The sequence below is a fragment of the Sorghum bicolor genome, chromosome 3, assembly GCF_000003195.3.
Source record: "Sorghum bicolor cultivar BTx623 chromosome 3, Sorghum_bicolor_NCBIv3, whole genome shotgun sequence".
Lineage (NCBI taxonomy): Eukaryota > Viridiplantae > Streptophyta > Magnoliopsida > Poales > Poaceae > Sorghum > Sorghum bicolor.
The window spans coordinates 63,625,527-63,649,523 of record NC_012872.2 but is presented as its reverse complement, the minus strand read 5'-3'; the positions used below and the strand labels follow the sequence as shown (position 1 = coordinate 63,649,523).

At 50.0% G+C, this 23,997-nt stretch overlaps 5 protein-coding genes across 6 annotated transcripts; 4 read left to right on the top strand and 1 right to left on the bottom strand.

Moving 5' to 3' along the window:
• On the top strand, nucleotides 2,333-5,207 carry LOC8072116 (protein DETOXIFICATION 33). The gene is made up of 8 exons (XM_002458508.2): nucleotides 2,333-2,611; nucleotides 2,751-3,292; nucleotides 3,373-3,459; nucleotides 3,599-3,655; nucleotides 3,803-4,041; nucleotides 4,429-4,547; nucleotides 4,643-4,729; nucleotides 4,877-5,207. Exons 1-8 carry the CDS (start codon nucleotides 2,384-2,386, stop codon nucleotides 4,979-4,981), a joined length of 1,464 nt encoding a protein of 487 aa, XP_002458553.1. The 5' UTR covers nucleotides 2,333-2,383; the 3' UTR covers nucleotides 4,982-5,207.
• On the bottom strand, nucleotides 5,296-6,217 carry LOC8079253 (zinc finger A20 and AN1 domain-containing stress-associated protein 3). The gene has a single exon (XM_002456354.2). The coding sequence runs from the start codon at nucleotides 6,139-6,141 to the stop codon at nucleotides 5,572-5,574; it is 570 nt and encodes a 189-aa protein (XP_002456399.1). The 5' UTR covers nucleotides 6,142-6,217; the 3' UTR covers nucleotides 5,296-5,571.
• LOC8079252 (probable calcium-binding protein CML41) lies at nucleotides 10,412-11,519 on the top strand. Its single transcript, XM_002458507.2, has one exon. The coding sequence runs from the start codon at nucleotides 10,503-10,505 to the stop codon at nucleotides 11,187-11,189; it is 687 nt and encodes a 228-aa protein (XP_002458552.1). The 5' UTR covers nucleotides 10,412-10,502; the 3' UTR covers nucleotides 11,190-11,519.
• On the top strand, nucleotides 16,585-20,093 carry LOC8079251. Of its 2 annotated transcripts, none has more exons than XM_021458001.1 (3): nucleotides 16,585-16,776; nucleotides 16,856-18,798; nucleotides 19,593-20,093. In XM_021458001.1, exons 1-3 carry the CDS (start codon nucleotides 16,611-16,613, stop codon nucleotides 19,695-19,697), a joined length of 2,214 nt encoding a protein of 737 aa, XP_021313676.1. In that variant the 5' UTR covers nucleotides 16,585-16,610; the 3' UTR covers nucleotides 19,698-20,093. The 2 variants fall into 2 exon arrangements, with proteins under 2 accessions (XP_021313676.1, XP_002458551.2); XM_002458506.2 differs by having other exon boundaries at nucleotides 16,586-16,776; nucleotides 19,590-20,093.
• LOC8079250 (serpin-Z1) lies at nucleotides 20,334-21,960 on the top strand. The gene is made up of 2 exons (XM_002458505.2): nucleotides 20,334-20,968; nucleotides 21,066-21,960. Exons 1-2 carry the CDS (start codon nucleotides 20,561-20,563, stop codon nucleotides 21,867-21,869), a joined length of 1,212 nt encoding a protein of 403 aa, XP_002458550.1. The 5' UTR covers nucleotides 20,334-20,560; the 3' UTR covers nucleotides 21,870-21,960.

Genomic DNA, 23,997 nt, shown 5'->3' with positions numbered 1-23,997 from the left:
TCAACACCTTCTCCTTTGCAAATGTGCCAACACCACCAAGTGTACACCACCATGTGCAAGTGTGTTAGCATTTTCACAAATATTTTCCTAAAGGAGTTAGCCTCTCAACTTGCCACGCACTCGATCCTAACACGTATGCAAAGTTAGATCGCTCAAGTGGCACTAGATGACCGATATGCAAACAAGTTTGCCCCTCTTGATAGTACGACCATCTATCCTAAACCCGGTCATAAACTTCTCTACACACCTATGACCGGTGAAATGGAAAAGCCCTAGGTTATACCTTTGCCTTGCGCTTTCCATTCCATCTCCTCCAATGTTGATGCAACACATGCACCAACCAATCACAAAATGATATGATCCACTTCATATCATCACGCGACCGTATTGGTTCATTGATCTTGACCTCACTTGCTCTTCACCGTTGCCTCGGTCCATCGGCGCCAAGTCTTGCTCAAGCTTCACCGTCACACGCGGTCCCTCGCTTCAAAGCCTCCGACTTGCCCTTCACTCTTGCAACCGGTCCATCAAGCCAAGCCTCATCTTGATCTTCTCCACCTTGGTCACATGACTCCATGTCATGTCTCATATGCAATGAGCTCCTCCATCATCACATCATCACCTGTGGACTAATCTCCTGTGTATCTCACATAAATACTATTAGTCCACCTAAGTTGTCACTCAATTACCAAAACCAAACAAGGACCTTTCAGGCCTTTTGGAGTCCACCAAACCATTTGCTAATGGGCCCAAGAGTGCGTGCGAGGTCAGGGGTTACCGTGTGTTTGACACTCAAAAGCACCTATGTTTGGTTGGTACCGGTCCCACTGGCTGAATGGGCTTCAAAGCCTAAGTCTGTAAGACTATCTCTAACAATGGAAATCTAAGGCCTTGTTTAGTTGTGAATTTTTTTAGATTTTGACACTGTAGCACTTTCGTTTGTATTTGACAATTATAGACTAACTAGGCTCAAAAGATTCATGTCGTAAATTACAGATAAACTGTGCAATTAGTTTTTATTTTTTGTCTATATTTAGTGCTTTGACGAGGAATCTTGAAAAGTTTTTGAATTTCATGATAAACTGAACAAGGCATTAAGACCTATTTTACGTTTGTGTAAGGCTGTCTCCAATAGGAGACCCATTTGGGAACCCAAACTCAAAATGGGTCTCCAACACAATACCTATAGCCTCCAACAGAGTACCCATACAGAAAACCCATTTTAGGTATCAGGAGAGGCATAACCCAAATTTGGGTATTCTCTCTCCTCGAGACCCATTTGCAGAGAGTGTTTTCTTTTAGGTCTCGGTGCTGGAGAAGACTAAATATAGGTATAGAACCTTTTACCTGTAGCGCTACCCAAAGGATAAATGGGTCTTGTATTTTGGGTGATGATTGTTGGAGATAGTCTAACGCTACAGTCAAATATTTTAATATCTATTTTTAGTCTTCTTGAACAACAAAATTTTAAAAAAATTCTGCAAATGTCTTTAGGAGAGAGTATATTTATATTTAGGTTATGTTTCTCTCTCCTGACACTCGAAATAGGTCTCGCGTATAGGTTCTAGATACTTATTTTGCATTTGGGTGCCCGTCTAACCAAGGCCTTGTTTACTTCCAAATTTTTTTACAAAATGTGAATAGTAGCACTTTCGTTTGTATTTGACAAATATTGTCTAATTATAGACTAACTAGGCTCAAAAGATTCGTCTAGTCAATTCCGACCAAACTGTGTAATTAGTTTTTATTTTTATCTATATTTAATACTCCATGTATACGTCTAAAGATTCGATATGATGGAGAATCTGAAAAGTTTTACAAAATTTTTGGGGAACTAAACAAGGCCCAAAGTGAAACCAAACCTCTCCGAGCAGAGGGGGGTTCTGGGCAGACTTTCTGCTTCCGCCGACGCATGTTGACTCGCACCGTCACGCTCACAGACCGTACACCTGAATGGATGAATCGCACCGGGCCACAGCAACAACCGCCGGACCGCTATACTACTCTTCCAGACTTCAAAGCGGCCTGCCGCAGCCGCTTCCCTCTTCACCGGATGTGCATGTCGTCACCTCCTCACACCTCATCGGATAAGAACTGGCTCGGCCGAGTTTGGAGCCTCGCGGCCTGTGTATCCACAATGGCTGCGCCCACCAACCCCTTCGGTACGGTCTAGTTTGTCGCACCAGCTCTGGCTTAGCCTCTGCTTGATGGCGTCCGCAACCCCTTGGGGTCAACTCAGCTGCGAACTTGGACTCCAACCTTGACCTGTATCTACAAAAGGTGGCGCTATGGGTGGGTCGTCTCGTGCAGCGACGCACGGCGTGTACGACCACCTCGTACGTACGCGACGCGTGTGGCACCGTAAGCGTGTCCGTCCGAGCAGATGGCGCCGGCTGCGGGGGCGGGGGCGGTGGCGGGCAGCAGGCGCAAGAACTGGTCGGACGAGTGCAGGAACCTGTGGCGCGTCGCGGGGCCGGTGATCCTCACCGGGATCTTCCAGTTCCTCCTCGGCTTCGTCACCACGGCCTTCGTCGGCCACATCGGCAAGGTCGAGCTCGCCGCTGTCTCCATCGTCAACGGCGTCGTCGAGGGCCTCGCCTTCGGTCTCCTGGTAATAATCAGCAACCACCACCAATCTCTTCTCGTGTCGTCTCTAGTCTAACGGCGTAGCGTACCGTCGCCTGTCTGACGGATCACTCACTGGTTTTTGCTTCCACTCTACGTGCAACGTGCCCACCGACCGCATGCAGCTGGGCATGGGGAGCGCCCTGGAGACGCTGTGCGGGCAGGCGGTGGGCGCCGGGCAGCTCCAGATGCTGGGCGTCTACATGCAGCGGTCCTGGATCATCTGCGTCGCCACCTCCCTCGTCCTGCTCCCGCTCTACGTCTTCACGTCCCCGATCCTCCGCCTGCTCCGGCAGTCCGCCGACATCTCGGCGGTGTCCGGGCGGTACGCGCGCTGGTGCGTGCCGCAGCTGTTCGCGTACGCCGTCAACTTCCCCATGCAGAAGTTCTACCAGGCGCAGAGCAGGGTGTGGGTGATGACGGCCATCTCGGGCGCCGTGCTGGCCGTGCACGCGCTGCTCAACTGGCTCGTCGTGTCCAGGCTCGGCCGCGGGCTGGTCGGCGCCGCCGTCGTGGGCGACGTCTCCTGGTGGCTCGTCAACGTGGCGCAGTTCGTGTACCTCGTCGGCGGCTCCTTCCCGGGGGCGTGGACTGGGTTCTCGCGCAAGGCGTTCGCCAGCCTCGGCGGCTTCGTCAGGCTCTCCATCGCCTCGGCTGTCATGCTGTGGTTCGTATCGTATCGTCTTCTTTTTTCCTTCTTGATTGATTGAGTTCACTAATCACTAATATGTCAGCTGGTTGGCACAGCTTAGAGATGTGGTATTATACGGCAGTGCTCATTCTGGTTGGATGCCTGAAGAACCCAGAGATTCAAGTTGATGCGATCTCCATATGGTCAGTGCCATTTGTTTCAGTTCGATCATCTTCTAACAGCATCTGCCTCTGCATTTCGCAGAGAACACGTTGGCAGGCCTATGTGCCCCGTGAATCGTGATGATTCAGTAATTCATTTTTTTCTCTTTGGCTGTAACAGCATGAACTATCAGCTTTGGACACTGATGGTTGCTGTTGGCTTCAATGCTGCAGTAAGGTAACGTCCAGCACTGCTTGGCTTGTCGGCACCTTTGATGTATATATATTTCTGAAGAAAAAAGATCTTTGAGCTCTCAATTGTTGCCATTATACTGGCTACTGATATGCGTTGTTCTTCCTTTCCGTTTCGTTCCCCGTACGTCAGTGTTCGCGTGTCGAACGAGCTCGGCGCCAACCATCCAAAGGCGGCCAAATTCTCCGTCGTCGTCGCCACCGCCACATCGGCCGTCATCGGGGTGATCTTCACGGCGGTTGCTCTGGCGGCGAGGAAGCAGATGCCTCGGCTTTTCACGGGCGACGACGTGGTTCTCAGGGCGACTGCCAAGCTGGGGTACCTCCTGGCCGCCACCATATTTCTCAACAGCATCCAGCCTGTGCTGTCAGGTACTAGAATCGATCTGCATCCTACGTATCTTGAATTTTCAGAGAAAGCCACGGACGATTGTTTCATGCATGCTCATGCTCAAATCTAGGGATGAAAACGGTATGGATATATTCTGACCGTATTCGAGACCCGAATTCGTTTAGAGAGGTTTAGATCTGTCTGTATTCGAGTCCGAATATTCAACATTCGATACTGTATCCGTATCCGAATATTTAAATCGTATATTTATGATGTCGACATCCAATCGTATCTTATCCGACATGATTGATATTATCCGTATTCGGATCCGACCATAAATATGAAAACAAATATGATATCGATAATATCCGTTCGTATCCGATCCGTTTTTATCCCTACTCAAATCCGTTCATGTATGTTTGCTGCAGGCGTGGCGATCGGTGCCGGGTGGCAGTCGTTAGTCGCGTTCGTCAACATCGGCAGCTACTACCTCGTCGGCCTGCCCCTGGCAGCTGTGTTTGGGTTCAAGCTGAAGCTCAATGCAACAGTAAGACATGACATGCCTGGAAAATTTGACATGCCTGGGGATTTGTTGGCCTTCCCTTCCTCAAAGGCAACCTGTTGATTCTGTATGTGCTGCAGGGGATTTGGGTGGGCGTGTTGATTGGAACAGTATTACAGACTGTGATTCTGTTTGTAATCCTCAGCAGAACCAAATGGCAGAAAGAGGTACATTACTATCTTGTACCCACCTCTTCATCGTCATCTTCTTTTTCTCTGATCTTGCTCCCATATTCTCAAACATTTTTTTTCTGCTCTTGTTTGCATATTCACTTTTCTGGTCTTGTTCCCATATGCTGGAACATTTTTGTGCAGGCTATGCTAGCAGAAGAGAGAATACGGGTGTGGGGAGGAAACGTCGAGCTGCCACAGACTCAAGAGACGAGACCAAGTGAAAACACTGCCGCAACTGTATCATAGGAAACCAATAGAGAATAAAAAACAGGAATCGTTACCATATTCAGCCGTCAGAAATTCAGAATCGTCTAGTGTGTCATTAAGTGTGGAGTAGTAGTACTTGTAACAGATGGGAAAATGTGATACGCCTACAGCTGTGTGCGTGCGTTTGACGTTGCAAGCATTGAGTGGACACTTGATTCGCAAAAAAAAAAAAGGAACGAATCGTTCACGATTCAAATATGGCAATGAAAAGAGAGAAAATAAAATATGGCAATGAAAAGAGAAAAAAATACAGAGTGAGAAAGCCCATGCCATCTTTGATTGGATGAGAGGAGTAATAACAAATTCATATGCATTTCTTCGCAAAAAAAAATCATATGCATTACTCATGTTCTCGATGACGACGATCAAATAGGTTGCACGGATGACATCTGATGATCTGAATTCTGAACAGAATGCATGAGGCTAGCCTACACATGGACATCCATCTGATCCATTACAGAGACAGAGATGCAGAAGCCACAACGACGACGACCTGGCTACAAAACCTACGACTACGACGAAGAACTCCGTGAAGGAAGATGCGTATTACGTGTTCGCTGAGCCGGTGATCAGATCTTGCCGGTCAGCTTCTCCGCCTTGATGACCGGGTTGGCGCGGGCGATGGCGTCACGGCTGGCGCCCTTGAAGTCGAAGCTGCAGCCGTGCTCCTCCGCGTACCGGTGGCTCCCGCAGAACGTGTTCCCGCATCGGCACACGAACCCCGTGAGCCCCACCTTCTTGCAGCACGCCGCGCACCGGCCCGGTGGCGGCGCCTTCTTCTTCTTCGCCGCCGCCTCGGGAGCGTGGGGCGGCGACACGGCGGCGGCCTCCGCTACGGCGCCTTTAGCAGCAGGAGCCAACAAACAGACGCTCGCGGCGGGCGTGCGCGCGGCCACCACCGTTGGCTTAGCCGCGGCGGCGCCGGGCCCGGGGGTCACCGCGGTAGCGGTGGATCGGGTGACGACGGGATCGATCGCCGTTGCGGCGTAGGAGGCGCCTGGACCGTCCGTAATGGTGCAGCAGTGCTTCTTGTAGCAGACGGAGCACATGCCGAGGGTCGCCGGGCTCCCAAAGAAACCGCAGCCCGCGGCGCACATCGGCGTGGCGCTGCCACCGCCACCTATCTGCTGCCGCGACATCCTGCGCGCGGCGTGTGCGGATCACGATCGCGTTCGCGCAGGTGGTGGTGCTGCGGTTGTAGTAAAACGCCCTACGCTTTGGTGTCTTTTGATTGATTGGTGCGTAGCGTGGTGCGGGACAGGATTTATAGCGCGTCACAGATCGCGTCCAGGCCGAACTCGGTACAGGATGAGGGTGCGGACGGCTACGATTCCGACTCCCGAACTCGGGGTTGGATGAACCCTAAATTATTCTCCGGATACAGTTTTACCATACGTGTGCTATACTGCTATTAGTTGTCCGCTTCGATCGTGTGTAGCATGTTGGTATGGTTTTTATTCTCCGGTATAGGAAAACGAATGGATATTCACGATGTGCATGTTACACACGATGCTTGTTGCGTGTTTTCTGTTGAAAAAAAGAGAGTCGGCTCTTTGAAACTTTACTTTTTTTGGATGATTTTCCTTTATTCAGAGATCAGGACAGCAAGATTGATGCTAGGCCTACCTGGGTCCGAAGCCTGTCCATGAAAGAGGTCGACTCAATGGTCGGACTGACTTGTAGGCAGCCCGGCCCAGCCAAAATGCCAGGCGTGACAAGCGTAACAAGAACATGTTTTTTTTTCTTCTGTGGCTCGGTCCAAGTCTATTTTTTCTCTCAATTTTTACGAAAGTTCGCTTTTTCACCCTCAACTCCAAAACCAGACAAACCACCTCCTTCAACTTTTGAAACCGTATATTTTACCTTTCTAAAGCGGTTTTGAAGGCGGTTTTGCTATAGTGAATAGAGATTTTGCTACAGTGATGTTAGTTTTGCCTTTTTCCTTTTTAATTATTTTGAGTGAATATTTGAAAAATCATAGTAAATCATAGAAAATCATAAAATAGAAAATCCAATTTTGTTGGACTCTACATAAGTAGATCAACACAATAAACATATAATATGGTATGCTTTATTATAAAATTTTTGCTATAAAGGTTTTGTCTTTTTCTTTTTTATTTATTTCAGCTAAATATTTGAAAAATCATAGTAAATTACAGAAAAATTATAAAATATAAAATATAATTTTGTTACACTTCACATGAGCATATATCTACACAGAAAAAGTTGTTTGATCGACAATACATAACCCAAACGATGCCTGCTTGACTTAATTCTTTTCAACATGTCCCCAGATTAGACCCGCCGCTGCCTTGAGTTGATACGACCTCTTTGCAAGGAGTGAGAGTGAGCCTTTAGACCCGGGCCAATGCAGCAGAAAAAGCACGCACACATGCTTTGAAAGCTGACCCTGGGATCATCAAATGAACCAGTGTACTTACAAGAACCATCACTCTGCCAAATTAATTATTAGTCTGAGTAATAATTTACTTCTGCTGGGGCTAGTACGCTTTTTGTGTGTTAGTGCTCCTATTACGGTAGTTCACACACCTTTGCAATTCACTACGGAGTACTTATTAGCATGTGTGGGTGCCACCAAAACGTACGACGTGCTGACCATCTGAGCTTTGCATTGTTTTCTTGGCCTCGATCAGTTTCGCTCTGCGGCCTCTTCGGGACCATTTAGGCCCTGTTTAGTTCCCCACCAAAAAAATTTTCATTCATCCCATCGAATCTTTGGACACATACATGAAACATTAAATATAGATAAAAAAATAAACTAATTACACAGTTTAGTTGAGAATCGCGAGACGAATCTTTTAAACCTAGTTACTCCATGATTAGCCTTAAGTGCTAAGTAACCCACATATGCTAATGACAGATTAATTATGCTTAATAAATTTGTCTTGCAGTTTCCTGACGAGCTATGTAATTTGTTTTTTTATTAGTTTGTAAAAACCCTCCCGACATCCTTCCGACACATTCGATGTGACACCCAAAAAATTTTCATCCCCGATCTAAACAGACCCTTAGCTGACCTGAACGCAGGCGCCGATGGTCCGAGTTGGCCCCGTCAATCGTCACGAGTTCACGACGTACGCTTTGCATTGCGCAGAAGCCGACCAGCAGCAGCAAAAGCACGGCAGGTCTCTGCTACTTTAAAGCACGCTCCGCCCTGCTGAACCATCAAAATGGGCGCCAACTGCCAAGCCCCGCGGCGGCACGGCAGCAACCCTTGGAGCCAAGCAACGGCGGCCTGCGCCGGAAAGAGAGGCAGGCGCCGGGCGCGCGCGCCGAAACTTACCAAAGCCGCCCTGCGCACGCCTGCCTGGCTCGTCAGGCGAAACCATGCCAACTGGATATATTATTCCGTCCTCGCTCGTCGACCAACCCAGCAGCGACTCCGATCGACTCACCACCAGCGCGAGCACGCCGCAGTTTCAGTTCGCCATGCGTTCGAACGGAAGTCCAAACTCCAAAGCCTTCGCCTCTAAAACTCAAAGCCCAAAGCGGAGGAGGAGGCCCAAAGCGCGACAACACTTTTCGCTCGTGCTGCTGGGTAAATTAAAGCCAAAGCCGAGCCGAGAGCTGCTCCTTCCCTGCGCTGCGTTGCGAGTAAACCTCACCGGAATCCCCCAACCGCAGCCCGCTTTAATTTGGTATCCTAGAGGACGACTAGACGTGACGTGCTTCTCTTTTGCAGCGCTAGCTCTAGCTGCTCCAGACTTGATGCCGGCCGTTTGCTAGCTTCCTCCCTCTTTTGTTTCCTGAAAATGGAAGCTGACCTTGGCCTGTTTGCATCCACCTTTCGTTCGTTCCTTTGCCAAGCTGACCCCGATCTAGCTAGACGCTATTGGTGCATATTGGGCAGTGTCATGCAACTCAAAGTGACCAATGGCTACTGACAGATCCTGCGTAGTACGTGAAAGCTCTTATCTGCCAGCCCCCACCGCACCCGCTCCACGAAAGACGAGTAAAATTAACCGTGCGCGCGCAATCTTTTATCCCGGGGCGAAGCCGGCACGAAGCTTCGTCGCGCACGTACCGAACCCCGGCCCTGACGTGACCCTTCCCGCCTCCATTCCCTCGCCGGCCCTTGCTTGCATCCGCCGCCGTCCTCGACGTCGTCCACGTCCACGTCCAGGGGAGTGGTTCAGGTGAGGCAACACCTTGCGGCCTGTTGCAACTTGCAAGCACTCGCTCTGTGCGTAAGCATCCAGGATTCCAGGTACGTACTGCTGGCATTCTTGGTTGGAGCATCAAATTCCGGCAACGCGAGAAACATGTGGTGAGGACTTAGGAACTTATAAGTTATATGCGAGTAATTAAGCAATTAATTAAGTACGCAAGCAGTGATGAAACTGATATATATGATAGTTGATGATCTTTTCTGGCGGCGATTGAGATGGCTCGAATAAAATAAAAGCACTCGAGCAGCAGGAGACAGCGAGCAGTGCTCGTGGCGAAGTCATTCAGGCGACCGTCGCATTTGGCGTTTGGCAGGGCAGCTGTGCGGGCATCCTACAAAGCTGAGACGAAAAAAATAATGCAACTAGCCAACTAATACGCAAGGCCATGCTGGCAAATTAAAGCTTGCGTAAGCCGTGAGGAGATAGAACAAAGGAACCCAAACCTAGCAAAATGGGCCGAATTAATTAGCATTAGAATTTAGTTTAAGTAGCACTTCAGCAGGGATATCCCAAGTTTTTACCAACAAAGGGTCTGATAGCCAGGCACGACTCCTTGGGATGGAACACCTGGCGGCAACCTTCTGATGATGTTCTCCATGTTTCCAAACGGGTAAACCCAAACTGAGCATGTTAACGAATGCTCAGTTTCTAGCATTTAGCGTGACATATACCCAGATCAGATGATTTAGTTTGGCCTAAAACTGGCTCATCAGTAGGATACATCATACAGCAGTAGCGATTTGGTTGAAACCTACAAACTGGGCCAAGAATTCGTTACTGTTTATAATGTTTAAGAATCTACTGTAATTTAATCTGAGATTGCAACATTGTCCTTAATAATTATTTAATCTTTTGTTCAAGTCGAGCTTCTGATGAAATGCAAGCTCCGTTTCCATCATAAATACTAGACTGGAAGTCTCTGTATTTTTTCTGAACTTGTCCTCTATGCTTTTTGAACTGGCAACTGGCATACCATGCGTTCATCTGGCGGAGTACGTTTTTGCAGGGGACGATCACATCGCGATCGCCAATTCACAGTGGAGCGCGCGCTGGACGACGACGGAGAGATCCTTCCGAACACCGACAAAAAGAACGAAAATCCAAAAAAAGCCCCGTGAAACTTCCCTCACTGCCCGTGCCCGGTGCCCGTCGTAAACGCAGCCCCGCGCAGTGGACCCTCTCGTCGCTACTCGCCTCGCCTATATATACGCGCCCGCACTGTCACGCTCCACAGCCACAGTGCCCACCAGCTCGCCGGCGGCTTCACAGCTTGCGCACTCACAGTCACAGGTAATAGGCTAAGTTCAGAAATGGGGAGCATCGAGGTGTCCAAGCCGCCGTCGAAGCGCCTGTCCCCGAAGCGCAGCAACAGCAGCAGCAGCAGCAGCTTCAAGCTGAGCCTGCCGGGCCTGTTCTGCGGCCAGTGCAAGGCCACCGCGGCCTCGTCGCCGCCGGACTCCCCAACGGCCGGCGGCGCTGGCGCGCGGTCGCTGTCGTCGTCCTCAGCGTCCGCGTCGGCCTCGTCGTCCTCTGCTGGCACGTCCCGCGGGCGCAGGCGCGACCGCATGGCGGAGCTCCGCGAGATTTTCCGCCACTTCGACCGCGACATGGACGGGCGCATCTCCGGCGCGGAGCTGCGCGAGTTCTTCGCGTCCATGGGCGACGACGGCGGCAGCCTGGCGCTGCTGGGGCTCAACAAGCAGGACGGAGGGGCGGGGGAACACCTGATGACGCTGGGGTTCGACGACTTCGTGCGCATCGTGGAGAGCAAAGGCGGGGAGGAGGAGGAGCGCGAGGACCTCCGCCGCGCCTTCGAGGCGTTCGAGGCCGTCAAGGGGTCCGGCCGGATCACGCCGCGCGGCCTGCAGCGCGTGCTCAGCCAGCTCGGCGACGAGCCGTCCGTTGCCGAGTGCGAGGCCATGATCCGCGCCTACGACGACGACGGCGACGGCGAGCTCGACTTCCACGACTTCCACCGCATGATGAGCCAGGACTAGCCAGCTGGCTAGCTAGTCGCCTAGTCCGGTCGTTTCATGTCCTGTGAACTGTGATTCCCGTCACTTGCTAGCCACCGTCACGAATATTTCATTTTCATTTAGCTAGGTTTTTTTTTTCGCATTGCCTTCGGTTCGTGTACCTGTAACCTGTGTGTACTTGTGTTTGTTGGTGGGTGAGCGTGTGCGCATACGGCGGGCACGTGCATACGTGGCTTGACTTCCTGGTGTGCCTATGTGCGTGCGTCGGAGTCTGATTATATCTGTGCGTTCCAGAGACAGTGATCTCATGACTCATGTAATATAAAATCTATGTGCGGTTTCTAGACTAAACTTGCACGGCTGTATCATTCAAGTCCTCGACTCTAGAAAATTTTAATATTATGGCCATTGAACTTTATGTAGTAGTTTTCCTAGCTTTCACAATCATGTCTTAGCACGTATTTCATTAAAAAGAAGAAGAAGATAATTATAAGACACATGTGCGAAATACCCTATTATAGGCTACCATACCGGTGATCGATAACCTAGGACAAAGCGAAGTTGCAAGGTAAGAGCGATGGAAAAGAACCCTCAACTCTAGAACCCTATGAAAAGACAGACATCAATACAATGGTTGCATTATAGTGAAACACAATAGAAAATCATGGTGGCAAAGTCTCCAACAACATGTCGGCAAAGCATTTGCTAGAGAAGGGACCTCGAGACATGACTGTCGCCCACAAAGAAACCACTATGGCAAAGTGACCTCGATGGCAAAGCATCTACGAGGGGAGAAGTCAAATCGCTATCGGCAAGCATCTGATAGAGAAGAGATCAATCACGACAATGGCGACAAAGCATCCGCCATAAAAACTGTAGGACCAACCACTATGAAGAAAGATAAGAGGCACACATATTACACGGATAAGAAGTTGATCTGACGAGAGGAGTTGTAGAATGAGTGGAAGCGCAATGGTAAATGTTCATGGAAATAGAGAGGAGACGAGGGAAATTAAAGAAAAGAGCGGGGACGATGCAGATGGACGCCATTTTTTGGCTCTGCCACTTCCCGTCGCCATCGCACACCGGCCGACAGCAAGAGCCGCGGCCGGAGAGGGAAAATTCTCAACTCTACAATGAGTCAATGACACTTACGCTGTAGTGTCATGCAGCTTCCTAATTATACAGACGCTGCTCCTCCTTGCTTCCCCGGCCCAAGAGAAGCACATTTTCACCTGTGTGCACGGGGCCCGCGGCACCCTGGGCCGAGCCTTCTCGCCAGCTGCTCACTTGGGTCGCGTGCACGCCGGCCAGGCATGGCCTGCACGCCGCCGCACCGCACGGACGCCACCACACAGGTGAACGACGTGCTCCCCTGCGCTAGCAGCAGCCTCTTCATCAGGCAAATCGACTCCTTTTTTTTTTACTGCGAAAAAGACAAGTCGACTCCGACACGCCGTTGACATCGACTCCGACCGCGGGTCCTTCCTCGCGTCGGAGCGGTGATGCATGTGTTCGCTCGGAACGAGCACGGTTTGTTCCATTCGGAGCGGTACGATTTCGGAAACCGAGTCCGATCTAGGCTAACAGGCCGTCAGACTCACCCGGCCTATAAATCTGGCGCTCTCCACCCCCATCGACTCATCATCGATTAGAACAGCTAGCGCCGCAAGCAAGAGCGTAATAATACATTATCAGCCCCAAATTAGGTAGTAAGAGGCATATATACATTGAGGATTAGGCACACGGCCGGGATCGGATGGCGACCACCAACAAGTCAGCAGTAGTTAAAGCACAACCATCCAAGAAAAACAGCGTGGTCACCATCCAAATCCAGATGAAAGAGAGTGGAGGAGGAGGAGGAAGAGGGAAGGCCAATGCTACTGCCGCCACAGCTTTCGTCGACCTCGAAAAGGGTCCAGAAGCCCAGGCGGGTTCAGGCCAAAATACCTCATGCGTCACGTTGTGCGGGGTAAGTTCTACGTTAGAAAATTATAAGAACTTCTTTATATATATGATCCGTGTTAGTAGCGTTGCATTATGCACTCATATGCTTGCTTTGCTAAACTTTCACCTGTTATTTTTGCAGTCTCTTGTTATAGCGCTGCTGATTTTCATCTCCATCGCTCTTGACCTCGTCGTTCTCAAGAAATTTCCAACTGGGCCGGCATTTGCACTCGTCGCTTCGATGATAGCCTTTGGCTTTTTCTTAATATTTCTTATCGTACGGCTGATAGATAACAATGAGAATGCCAGGGCTCCGAACTAGGGTGGTACATGCATACTACCAATAGTTTCAACGTACTGCCACCACCAACTATGTAGTATACTAGCCAGGAATGTAGGCGCGCTTCAACGCGCCCGTATCGGCTTTAAGAGCGTCGATTGTTTCACAGCGCATGACACTCCAGTGTACTATGTATCGCCTTTAAGTAAAGCACTGATTGTTTCACAGTTTGTTGTTTTCATCAGTTTGTTATTTTCACCGCTAGTCTATCTATTTAATTTTTTTTACTATAAAGGAACAAAGAAATTATAAAATACTTGTTTCTAAAAGCTTAGATGTGTTTTGTTTTTTCAGTCAACGATCAAAACACGAAGGACGATACTTAGGCTTTGTTTAGTTCCGAAAACTTTTTGACAGAATCTTGAAAAGTTTTTGGTTTTTGGATGAAGCCTTATACGACCAAACATGCTTCCTGTTGCCAATCTCCCTTCCGGTCCCTTTTTCTTAAGTTTGCCTGAGAGCCCATTGGCTTATCTTCTAAAGCTGTACTTTTTCTATCGGTTAATAATATTTGTTTTCATAATAAATTAGCAAATAGTATTTTTAGTTATGATTTTCCAGACTATCAAATAAAGCTCTTAGACAGTTGGCTTCTGCAACAACATAGAGCAGTTTTGTGAACGATCTCCGTGCACTTGCGATCTCACTGCGCTGATCCTGCCTCTCCGGTTCCCGGCCCAATCCATCACAGGGCAATATACACTGGAAAAATGGCGCTATTTCCTCAATAAAAAGTGACGCCAAAACAAAAATCTTTGAGAGAAAACAATCCTGCATATTTTGTTTTGGGGACAGGATAAAAGTGATGACTAGCTTCTTTTCATGTGTTACGGGAAGGCTAAGTTCATGCCAAGTAAACCTAAGAGCAACTCTAAGAGACTATCTGATAGGAATAGAGATTTTGATAAAAAAAATTACCTTACAACAACTTATCTAAATGGTTATCAAATATAATCATTTTCTATTCTTTTTTCTGCTAGCCAAAAATAAAAGATGAGAATTGCTCTTTATTAGAGTGTGTAGTTGAAGAGTGAAAAGATATGGAAAATAACTTTTATGTAAATGACTCTAAATAATGGTTTAGAGAATGAGATTTAGAAATTCTTTTGGTGATTCTCTAAGGGTGTTTGGTGCGTGGCCTGAACCTGGCCCAGTAGAGCTTGTGTTTGGCAGGAGGCATGGATGGATATGGTCATCCGCATATCAAGAATACATGGCGTTAACTCCCTTCTCACCCTTGTTGGAATTCCATCAGGCCTTGTTTGGATGTAGTCGGATTCACATCAATCCACATGTATTGAGGTAGATTGGAGTGAAATTTGAACTAAATTCCACCTCAATCCACACCAACACATATGGATTGAAGTGAATCCAACAACATCCAAACAAGGCCTCAAGTGGTTGGTTGGCGGCGGCGAGGAACATGAGTACGGCGGCGGCGGCGGCGGCGACAACATCCAAACAAGGCCCCAAAAGCAGTTGGATGCTACCCTCCTGCGGTGTCTCCTCCATGGCTGCAGGATGCAGGCTCCTATAAAGGTGGTCGATGGAGTTTCCTTCATTGGTCAGATGCAGATGGGTTGCAAGTAGGGCGGCGTCCGTCAGCCCGCCCCGCGTCCGCATGAGCTACGAGAGGTTTTGTGGACGCATGTGGCAGACCACAAAACACCCTTTGCTTTCGCGGGTTTATACGGCAGCCTGCACAATGGGTACGGTAGTATTTTTGGTTTATTTGATAATTATTATTTAATTATAGATTAATTAGATTTAAAAATTTCTCTCGCGAATTATATTTTAGTTGTGTTTTTAGTTTTATAAATAGTCTATATTTAGTACTTCATGTATATATCCAAATATTCGATGTGACGGAAGTTAAACTTTACCAACATCAACCAAACGGGGCCTTAATGTTGTGCTTTTCATGCTCTTACAGATGAAGTAGGATGCTCAGCTGATCAAGGACTTCAGTTTAACAAGTCTCATTTACAATTTCAACATGCTATTCTTAAAGGCGCCGGAGAGAAGGGTATACAAGCTGTGGGGGTATAAACTCCTATACCCTTACGTCTAGACTTGGGCCAGGAGGCTTGGCCCATTACGAGACAAGTTCGAGGCTTGATCCGATTATTTGGAGTTTCGTGCAAGGAAACAAGACGTGAAGATCAAGCAGAATTCTAGTCGGTTAGAATAGGAATTGATATCGAATTATCTATGGCAATTGTAACCGACTAGGATTAGTTTCTAGATTTGTAACCCTGCTCTCCGGACTATATAAGGAGGGGCAAGGGACCTCCTTAGGACACATTATTCTTTCAACACAATCCAATACAATCAGACGCAGGACGTAGATATTACACCCACACGGCGGACGAACCTGGATAAAAACCTTGTCTGTGTCTTGCGTCACCATCGAGTTCGTAGCTTGCGCACCGTCTACCGATAAACTACTACCGTGGGTATACCCCAAGGTAGACTGCCGACTAGCTTTCGTCGACACAACCCTAGAACTAGAGGTCCAATATCAACTACACCTATTCTTCCATATGCATTCATTGAACGAATCAGGGTAAGGTATAAGGCCAGTCTCAATGCATGTTTCATGAGAATGTCATGCACATTAAATAAGGTGCCACATAAGCAAAATTGCTGACTTGGCAGGTCATTAAATGAAGGAGTTTCATCAGATGAGAGAGAAGTTTCATCCCCATAAAACTCCTATGGCTCGGTTACCTAGTTTATAGTCTTGATAACTGTGCCATGAAACTATGCATTGAGACTGGCCTAAGGTGACGAAGATGTTGCAAACGGAGGGCGGGTTTGCGAGCATTTATGACTTAACGAGTGAGAGACATGGACATATAGGACTAATTGTTAGTCAATTAATTTTTAGCTCAAAGCTAATAGATGGGTTAATTTTTACCCTCTATCATGACTCGTGAGGTTAGCGGTTAAATTAGGGAGATGTTTATAGAGACAGTGTGTTCCCTATATATTACTTATATGATTATTATTATTTTTTAAAAAAAACGGCTCTCGGGTTACAGGCTTTATTACAGGTGACGTTACCATCCATTGCCCGCGGATCAACCCGCAGAGATGTTGCGCCAGATATAACCCGCCCCGCCGGCACCAACACCGCAACGGTCGGATACTGAATGGCTCAAGTTTGGAAACACTTCATCCCGTCCCATCCCCAATCTCTCTCCATCTCCGGCTCTCCGCCTTCCACAGATCCCCAGATCGCCACATCAAATCGAATCCACCCACTGCGCCACCCCTTCACCATGGAGTCTCCCAAGCGAGAGCGAGTTTTTCCCCAAGGTTCCACCGCCAGCCCTAAACTCGCTTCAGTTCTGTCATCTAAGCAAAATTCCGATCCCTTACCTTTCTTCACTTGCAGGTTCCCCGCGAAGGAGCCCCAAGGCGATGAGGCCTGGAGCAGCAAGGGGGGCCGACGAGAACACAAGCCCTAAGCATCTCGTGGCGGTGGGGGCCGCGTCCTCGCAGAGGAAGAAGGTGCTCGGGGAGAGGAACGACGGCGGCGTCGGGGTCATGAAGGGCGCCACAGCGCCGCCAGTGCAGCAGCCAAAGCCCGCGCCGAGCCCCCCGACGCTCGCGGGCCACGGCGCGGGGCCGTACGACCCGAAGACGAACTACACCATGCAGCGGCCGACGTTCCGGTGCTACGACCCCGAACGGCGCCGCGAGATCCTCCTCCGGGTGTCACGCGCGGCAGACGTGATGCACGACGACTGCTCCAGCACGACCTCGGGTACTGCGGCCTCGGAGGAGGACGGTGATTCCTTGGCCTCGGACGCGGCGGCAGCGTCGCCTATCTCGTCGGCGCCAAGGAGCGACTCCGAGGCCGAGCTTGACGACGGCGAGGAGGAGGAGGAGGAGGAGGAGGTAGTCCCAGCGCGTCGAGGCGGGTGGGCTCGGCGGCTGTTTCTGTTACTCGTCGCTGTGTCCTGCACCTTATGCTACATTTACTGTATGAATCCCGCTGCTTTCCCTACTTATTCAGAAGATGCACTCGGTTTCGTTGGAGGGATTGGGGGCTTGTACGATGCTGGTGATCATGAACGAGAATCACTGGGATTATTAGGGCCAGTTTATATGATGGGTCCAGAGGATGTGCCAAAAGGAAGTACAAATCAAATTGTTCACGAAGACACTAAACGTGTGGATCATCTGGTGTCAGTTACTGCGATGGGGCTAGCTGATATCTGCCTGAATGTTTCCTTAGGAGAATTGACATGCCAAGTTGGGAGTGAAAGAAGTGAGAATGTGTCAGATTTGAAGGAATATTCTGAAATGGACATACTCGATACAGAAGGGGCAATCTCCTTTCAGAATGATAATCAAAGCAGTGAAGTTGATTGGTCGGGTGGAAACGTCCCACTGGATTCCATTAGTTCCACTACAACTCAAACTAATGAGGAGGAGGGCAGCTCAGAATCAGTTCATCTAGAGGAATGGGAGGATTGCTCAAATCAGTGTGTACTGCAGTTAGTCTCTATGGAGAAGGCAATAAAATCAGCAAGTGACAAGATGGAAGATAAAAAGGTGGAAAGTGAGGAGTTGGATCTCTGGCAGTATGAGAATACAGCAGAAGCTGCTAAAACAATATGCTCTGGTGTAAAATTTCTGTGGTCTGCAATGGAACCTCATTTGCTGCAGATATTGGCATGCTTGTCTTTTGCATGTTTGGTGGCTGCATTGTATAGGTACTATCAAAGATCGAGAGAGTGTTGCAACTGCATCATAACCTATGACTCACTTGCCGAACAGCCATTGTTAGATCAACATCAAGTTGTGCTGTTGCCAGTGACTTCTTCAGTTCAAGATGCAGATCTACCTGTACACTCTTCAGAGCAACCTATGCAATTGACAATTCCTAACCAAGGCCTGGCTGGTAGTTTGGAGGTTCCTATGGAGTTGACATTGCCCATGCTGGACCCATTGGTCAGTCTTGAGGATCCTGTGCAAGAGTCATTGCCTAAGACAGACCCACTTGTCACTCACAATGTTCCTGTGATTGGTCATGGGATCCATGATCAGAAACTGAAACAAGGTGATCCCGAGAAGGTGAAGGCTTCCAATGGTAGCTTTCTGAAGCATAGCGATGTTGACAGCTCCAAGGCACCAGTGGTTGAACTACTTGGAGAGTTCATGTTTGCAAATAGCTCAAGAGGAAGATCTATCAAGAGATTGAATCAGAATGCTGGAGATGCTACAGTTCAGGAATTGTTGGAACATTTGGGAAAGGATGAGGATGTCGAAAAGATGCAGGTGCATTCAAGCATCATTCAAAGCCCTAGTGTTCAAGGAGCAAAAAAAGAGGTAAATCCAATCCTTACTTGTTTCATCTAAGTTCATTTGGTACTAGAGAGGATGTGGAAGCATGGTGGTTGCATAGTAACTGGGAAATGTTTGTGTAGAAGAAATGAACCAGATTTCAATGTTTGTGAACTCAAGTTAACTAGATGTTCGAATGTTTGCCCAGAAGAAATGAACCAGATTTCAATGATTGTGTACTCTAGTTAACTAGATATTCCTAGAAAATTTGGTGGATTATTGATTTTTAGATTTTAGATGAATTACGTGATGCGCTATTTTTTATGAGATAAATTTATTGAAGCCTGTTCCTTTTTGCTCCATATACTAAATTATGGTGTGGGGCTGTGAGGGCTACACTACTAATGACTTATTCTCAAACTCATATCGACTGATAGTGACTTACACTAAATTATTGGCGTTTTAGGTTTTCTAGATACATAGTTTTTGTTATGTATTTAGATATACACTATGTCTAGATGCATAGTAAAAATTAAAATGCAATGTATTTAGAAAAGCTGAAACGTCTTATAATTTGAAATGGAGGGAGTAATTCGTATAGAACAGTTTCAGTTTTTATCAGAAATTGCAGGCCCTGGTTGTTTATAGACCTTTGCCGTGATAAACAGAGAAGTAATAATAGCATTATTGTTGCTTTTCCTCTAATGATCTTGGTTGAACACTGTGCATTTAGAAATTAAAGTATTTTCAAAGCAGACATGACAAACAGGAATCGAGATTTTGATTCAGAATGTGGTTAGCAGTGAGCTGTCCACTTACTGTATGATTTTCTACAGCAGGAGAAATCTGTAAGACTGGAGAAGACCGATGCGACGCCAACTCCACTGACACCGACTCCATTGAGACGCTCAAGCCGCCTCCGCAGCAAGGTGACTTCCCCTTGAGCAAGGACGACGATGCATGCTAACCTTGATGCTGGGTTCCTTTGTGGTGTGGCGGAAAGCTGTGGACGGGACAGCACCTAGTTGTTACCCAAGCTTTGATGTTGTGCTTTAGGAGCAGAAGAACAATATTTTACCAGAAAATGCTGCGTATTTGTCCCCTTTTAATCCTCACGTGCATGTATTTCTCGTACCGATGGCTACACTTAACGGTAGATCCGGCTTTCCGGCTAGAGACGTCTGTAATGAACAAATCTGTGGCATCTTAGTTTATTCAAGTTCTACATTGGTGGCGTATATTGTTCTTTCTGTAATTTTAGTAATTGGTTTGTTTTACGTGCCATGCATTGCTGTATCTAGTTTTCGTGCAAGAATTGATGCCAGGCTGTCATTCTTGAATCTAATTGTACGGAATTGATGCATCATCGACCATGCGTGCAGTAAGAATTGAGCTATTAACATTACTTTAAATCAGGTGTTCAGTTTCCTGGGCTAAATTTGAGTCTCACATATTTGGCTATTTGAGCGAGTGATCATGTTCTGACACGTTTTTGTGTTGGGTAGCGACACCTGCTGACCTGCATTTGTACAAACAACTATTGTAAACCATGCCCATGGGCCATGGGAATGGGACTATGAATGAATGAATGAATTATGATGAACTCGATCGGCAGCAAGGGGGAACCCCCACGAATCCACGAGTCACATCCACGCAAACGCGGCACAACACGCAGCGGCCAACGCGACGCATCCATCCAAATCCAACCCAACTACTCCCGTTGCCCAATTCAGTGGTTCCACGTTTTGTATCTGAGCTGACAGCAACCTGACGCTGAGGCTGCCTGAGCTGAGCATCATCAGCGGCCATGCAGCTCGCGGAGGCCGCCCAGGACGAGGCCGCTTTCTCCATGCGCGTGCTCCGCCATCTCGCCTCCCGCGACGACGGCTCCCCCCGCGCCAACCTGGCCGTCTCCCCGCTGTCCCTCCACGCGGCGCTGGCGCTGCTCGCCGCGGGCGCGCGGGGCGGCACGCTAGACGAGATCGCAAGCTTCCTCGGCCCCGCCGGCGGCAGCGCCCACGCCGCGCTCGCGTCCTACGTTGCGCTGCGCGTCTTCGCTGACGGCGACGGCGAAGGCGAAGGTGAGGGTGGGACCACGGTGCGGTTCGCCAACGGTGTCTGGGTCGCCGCCGATCTGCAGCTCAAAGCTTCGTTCGCCCGCGTCGCCGCCAAGCACTACCGCGCAGAGGCGCGCCAGGCGTTCTTCAAAACCATGGTAAACTCGGAATCCCCTTTCTTCTCGTACGTACGGCTTACGAATTTGGTGATCTTGGAGGCAACTTCGTTTGGTTCTTTGTGTTGATCTACGCTAGCCAGAGGAGGCAAGGAGCCAGATCAACGAGTGGGTTGCCAGCGCGACGGCCGGCCGGATCAAGGACCTTCTTCCCACGGGCTGCCTCCACCGCGGGACGCCGGCGGTGCTGGCCAACGCACTCTACTTCAAGGGCGCGTGGGAGCGCAAGTTCGACGCCTGCCTGACGCGGGACGAGGCCTTTTTCCTGCACGACGGTGGCGTCGTCCGCGTGCCGTTCATGTCGAGCACCAGCAAGCAGTGCATCGCCTGCCGGCCCGGCTACAAGGTGTTGAGGCTTCGCTACGCGCAACACGGCGGCGGCGAGCAGCGGCTGTTGTCGATGTACATCTACCTCCCGGACGCGCACGACGGCCTGCCAGCGCTGCTGCACAAGCTGAGCGCGGACCCGGCGGCGCCGCTCGAGAGCTCCAGAACTCTGACGAGCGAGGTCCCCGTGCGCGCGTTCCGGGTTCCCAGGTTCACCGTGGCGTACAGGACGAACGCGAGGGAGATGCTGCTGGACCTGGGGCTGCTCCTGCCCTTCGATCGCGTCGCCGCGGACTTTGGCGACATGGGGGAGGAGGCAGGGGCGCCGGAGCCGCTCGTCGTGTCCGATGTCTACCATGAGTCCTTCGTGGAGGTGAACGAGGAAGGGACCAAGGCAGCCTCCGCGACCGCTGTCGCCATGGGCTTCGGGTGCGCACACGTGGAGGCGCCGGTGGACTTCGTCGCTGACCACCCGTTCGTGTTCTTGATCAAGGAGGAGCTCAGCGGCGTGGTGGTTTTTGCTGGACAAGTGATCGACCCGTCGATTTCTCAGTGATTTAGACGAGTGATGCTTTTCAGGCTCTTTTTTTGAATTGCTTTTCAGGTTATTTGAGTGAATATAATATTGTCGAGGGTACCAGTAAGAAGTGTCCTAACTGATACACATAACGAGATTACCCATGCACAGATCGAGGCCCTCGACTCGACGTTCTAATAAGCCGCGCGGCCGTCGACGGCCGCAGCCTCGAAGACGGAAACGGCGTCGAGCGAATCGTTCAAGGGTCGAGCGCTAACCACCGTCGAATATGAAAATGGGCTCGAGCGAATCGGGAGACGTCGAGCGCAAGGATGCTGTCCGCCGCCTGACGCGCGCACGAGAGCCAGGGCATTTAATGCGCCTGCCGCTTTCCCACCTAACACGCTGGTCACGGGAAGCGTGATAGGGAACAGACATCCGTCCCATCATCTTTTTTGCAGCTTTCCCCACCAAACGACCCAGAACGTACCAGGACGCAGGAGGCAGGGATGGAGCGTCTAATCAGGACCCCCTCGAGACACCCAAAGGTCAGCGCTTTGGACAACGGGGCACTGGACGGCGTCTGACCCTCGACCAGGCATAATCCCTTCCGGGGGAAGAGTCGGGCGTCGACTGACAACACTGCAGCCGCTCCGCCGGGTTTATCGCTACACCGTACAGGCGTGCGGCCGATGAACCAGCCCAAGACGGCGCGCAGAGCAGGAAACGGGGGCACGCGTAATCATCATCAAGCTACCAAGACGGGACGGCTCGAGACCACGCCGGTACGGAAGCCTCGAGTAGGTCAGCGCGCCATGCCTCTATCGACCCCTACTCTGACGCCTATACGTGTACCCTAGGTCTCTCCTTGGAGCTATAAAAGGGGAGACCCGAGAATAAAAGAACAACACACACGCAACACCATATCCATACGCAGTAGAACTTTTCATACTCCATACCACGCTTGTATTCGCCCCTGTACAAGCACTTAGGTGCAAGATAATACAAACTTTCCTCCCCCGCTGGACGTAGGACCTTCTCTTGCCCGAACCAGGATAAATCTTTGTGTCTTCTTGCATCACCATCTGGAAAAGGGAGCACGCATACAAGTTTACTCGTTGGTGTGACCTCCCGTGGGGAAAACACCGACGCGCCAGGTAGGGGTCCTGCGTGTTTTTTCATCGATTTTCCACTCCTTTCCAGATGGCCACTCTCGTTTCGCCGATTCCGCGCTCCATGGTGATTTGGTTTGGGAGTCTTAAGTTCATGTCTACCGGCTCCGGCTATGACATGATCTTACTCTCGATCAAAGGACCGGGAGGCGCCCGCGTTGCGCCAGCACGGTTGAGGGCCCCGAGACGCCCTCGTCACCACGCCTCCCCGCCCAAGAAGAGGCGTGGACAGCATCATCGTCGCCCCTCTGCCTCGTCACGACCAGCAGTTCGTGCTAGGCAGGAGGTGACACGGGAGTCGGCAGCCCCGCGTGCCGGAACCGTGGACATGCCGGTTCAGTGTCACACGACGACAAGAGGTGACACACCCGCCGCCAGATTACTTCCACACGGGTTGTTCACTCCAAGAAGGGCACTGCCATTCGGATTGGACAACGCCGCGGCATCGCTCGCCAGAGCGATATGCCCAAATGCCCAGACATACGTGGAGAGACCAATGGTCCTTCCGCGTAACTCTGAAGCACGGCAGCCGACATCCGAGCTGCCGGATCACCATCTGGAAAAGGAAGCACGCATACAAGTTTACTTTTTGGTGTGACCCCCCGTGGAGAAAACACCGACAAATATTATGGTGATAGTATTATGGCGGCGTGGCGCCAGAAGCGCACCTGCGCGGGACAAGGGACTTGGCAAGGGCAGGGCAAGGGCAAGAGGAAGCCCCAGCAAGAAGAAGGCTTGGAGGAGGTGAAGAAGAAGCTGCGCGTGCACGTGCGCGGCAGCGCCGAGACGATGGAGATCGAGTGGGACAAGTACGCGCTCAACTTCCACGAGCACGGGGTGGGTCATGCACGAGTACTCCATCACCGCCCCGCCCGAGCTCGCGCGGTCGCCGGTGAGGGTGTACTGCATCCGCTTCAGCGGCCACGGCAGGAACGCCAAGAAGAACAGCAGGGATGCGCAGCATAGGGGCGACGACGAGTTCGAGGACGAGGCGC

Excerpts from the sequence above, each read along its gene's own strand:
- LOC8072116 (XM_002458508.2), top strand. The coding sequence starts at position 2,384 with ATGGCGCCGGCTGCGGGGGCGGGGGCGGTGGCGGGCAGCAGGCGCAAG. Across the intron at positions 3,460-3,598 it reads GTTGATGCGATCTCCATATG|CATGAACTATCAGCTTTGGA; the intron begins GTCAGTGCCATT and ends TGGCTGTAACAG. Across the intron at positions 4,548-4,642 it reads AGCTGAAGCTCAATGCAACA|GGGATTTGGGTGGGCGTGTT; the intron begins GTAAGACATGAC and ends TATGTGCTGCAG.
- LOC8079253 (XM_002456354.2), bottom strand. The coding sequence starts at position 6,141 with ATGTCGCGGCAGCAGATAGGTGGCGGTGGCAGCGCCACGCCGATGTGC.
- LOC8079252 (XM_002458507.2), top strand. The coding sequence starts at position 10,503 with ATGGGGAGCATCGAGGTGTCCAAGCCGCCGTCGAAGCGCCTGTCCCCG.
- LOC8079251 (XM_002458506.2), top strand. The coding sequence starts at position 16,611 with ATGGCTCAAGTTTGGAAACACTTCATCCCGTCCCATCCCCAATCTCTC. Across the intron at positions 16,777-16,855 it reads AGAGCGAGTTTTTCCCCAAG|GTTCCCCGCGAAGGAGCCCC; the intron begins GTTCCACCGCCA and ends CTTCACTTGCAG. Across the intron at positions 18,799-19,589 it reads TTCAAGGAGCAAAAAAAGAG|CAGGAGAAATCTGTAAGACT; the intron begins GTAAATCCAATC and ends GATTTTCTACAG.
- LOC8079250 (XM_002458505.2), top strand. The coding sequence starts at position 20,561 with ATGCAGCTCGCGGAGGCCGCCCAGGACGAGGCCGCTTTCTCCATGCGC. Across the intron at positions 20,969-21,065 it reads AGGCGTTCTTCAAAACCATG|CCAGAGGAGGCAAGGAGCCA; the intron begins GTAAACTCGGAA and ends GATCTACGCTAG.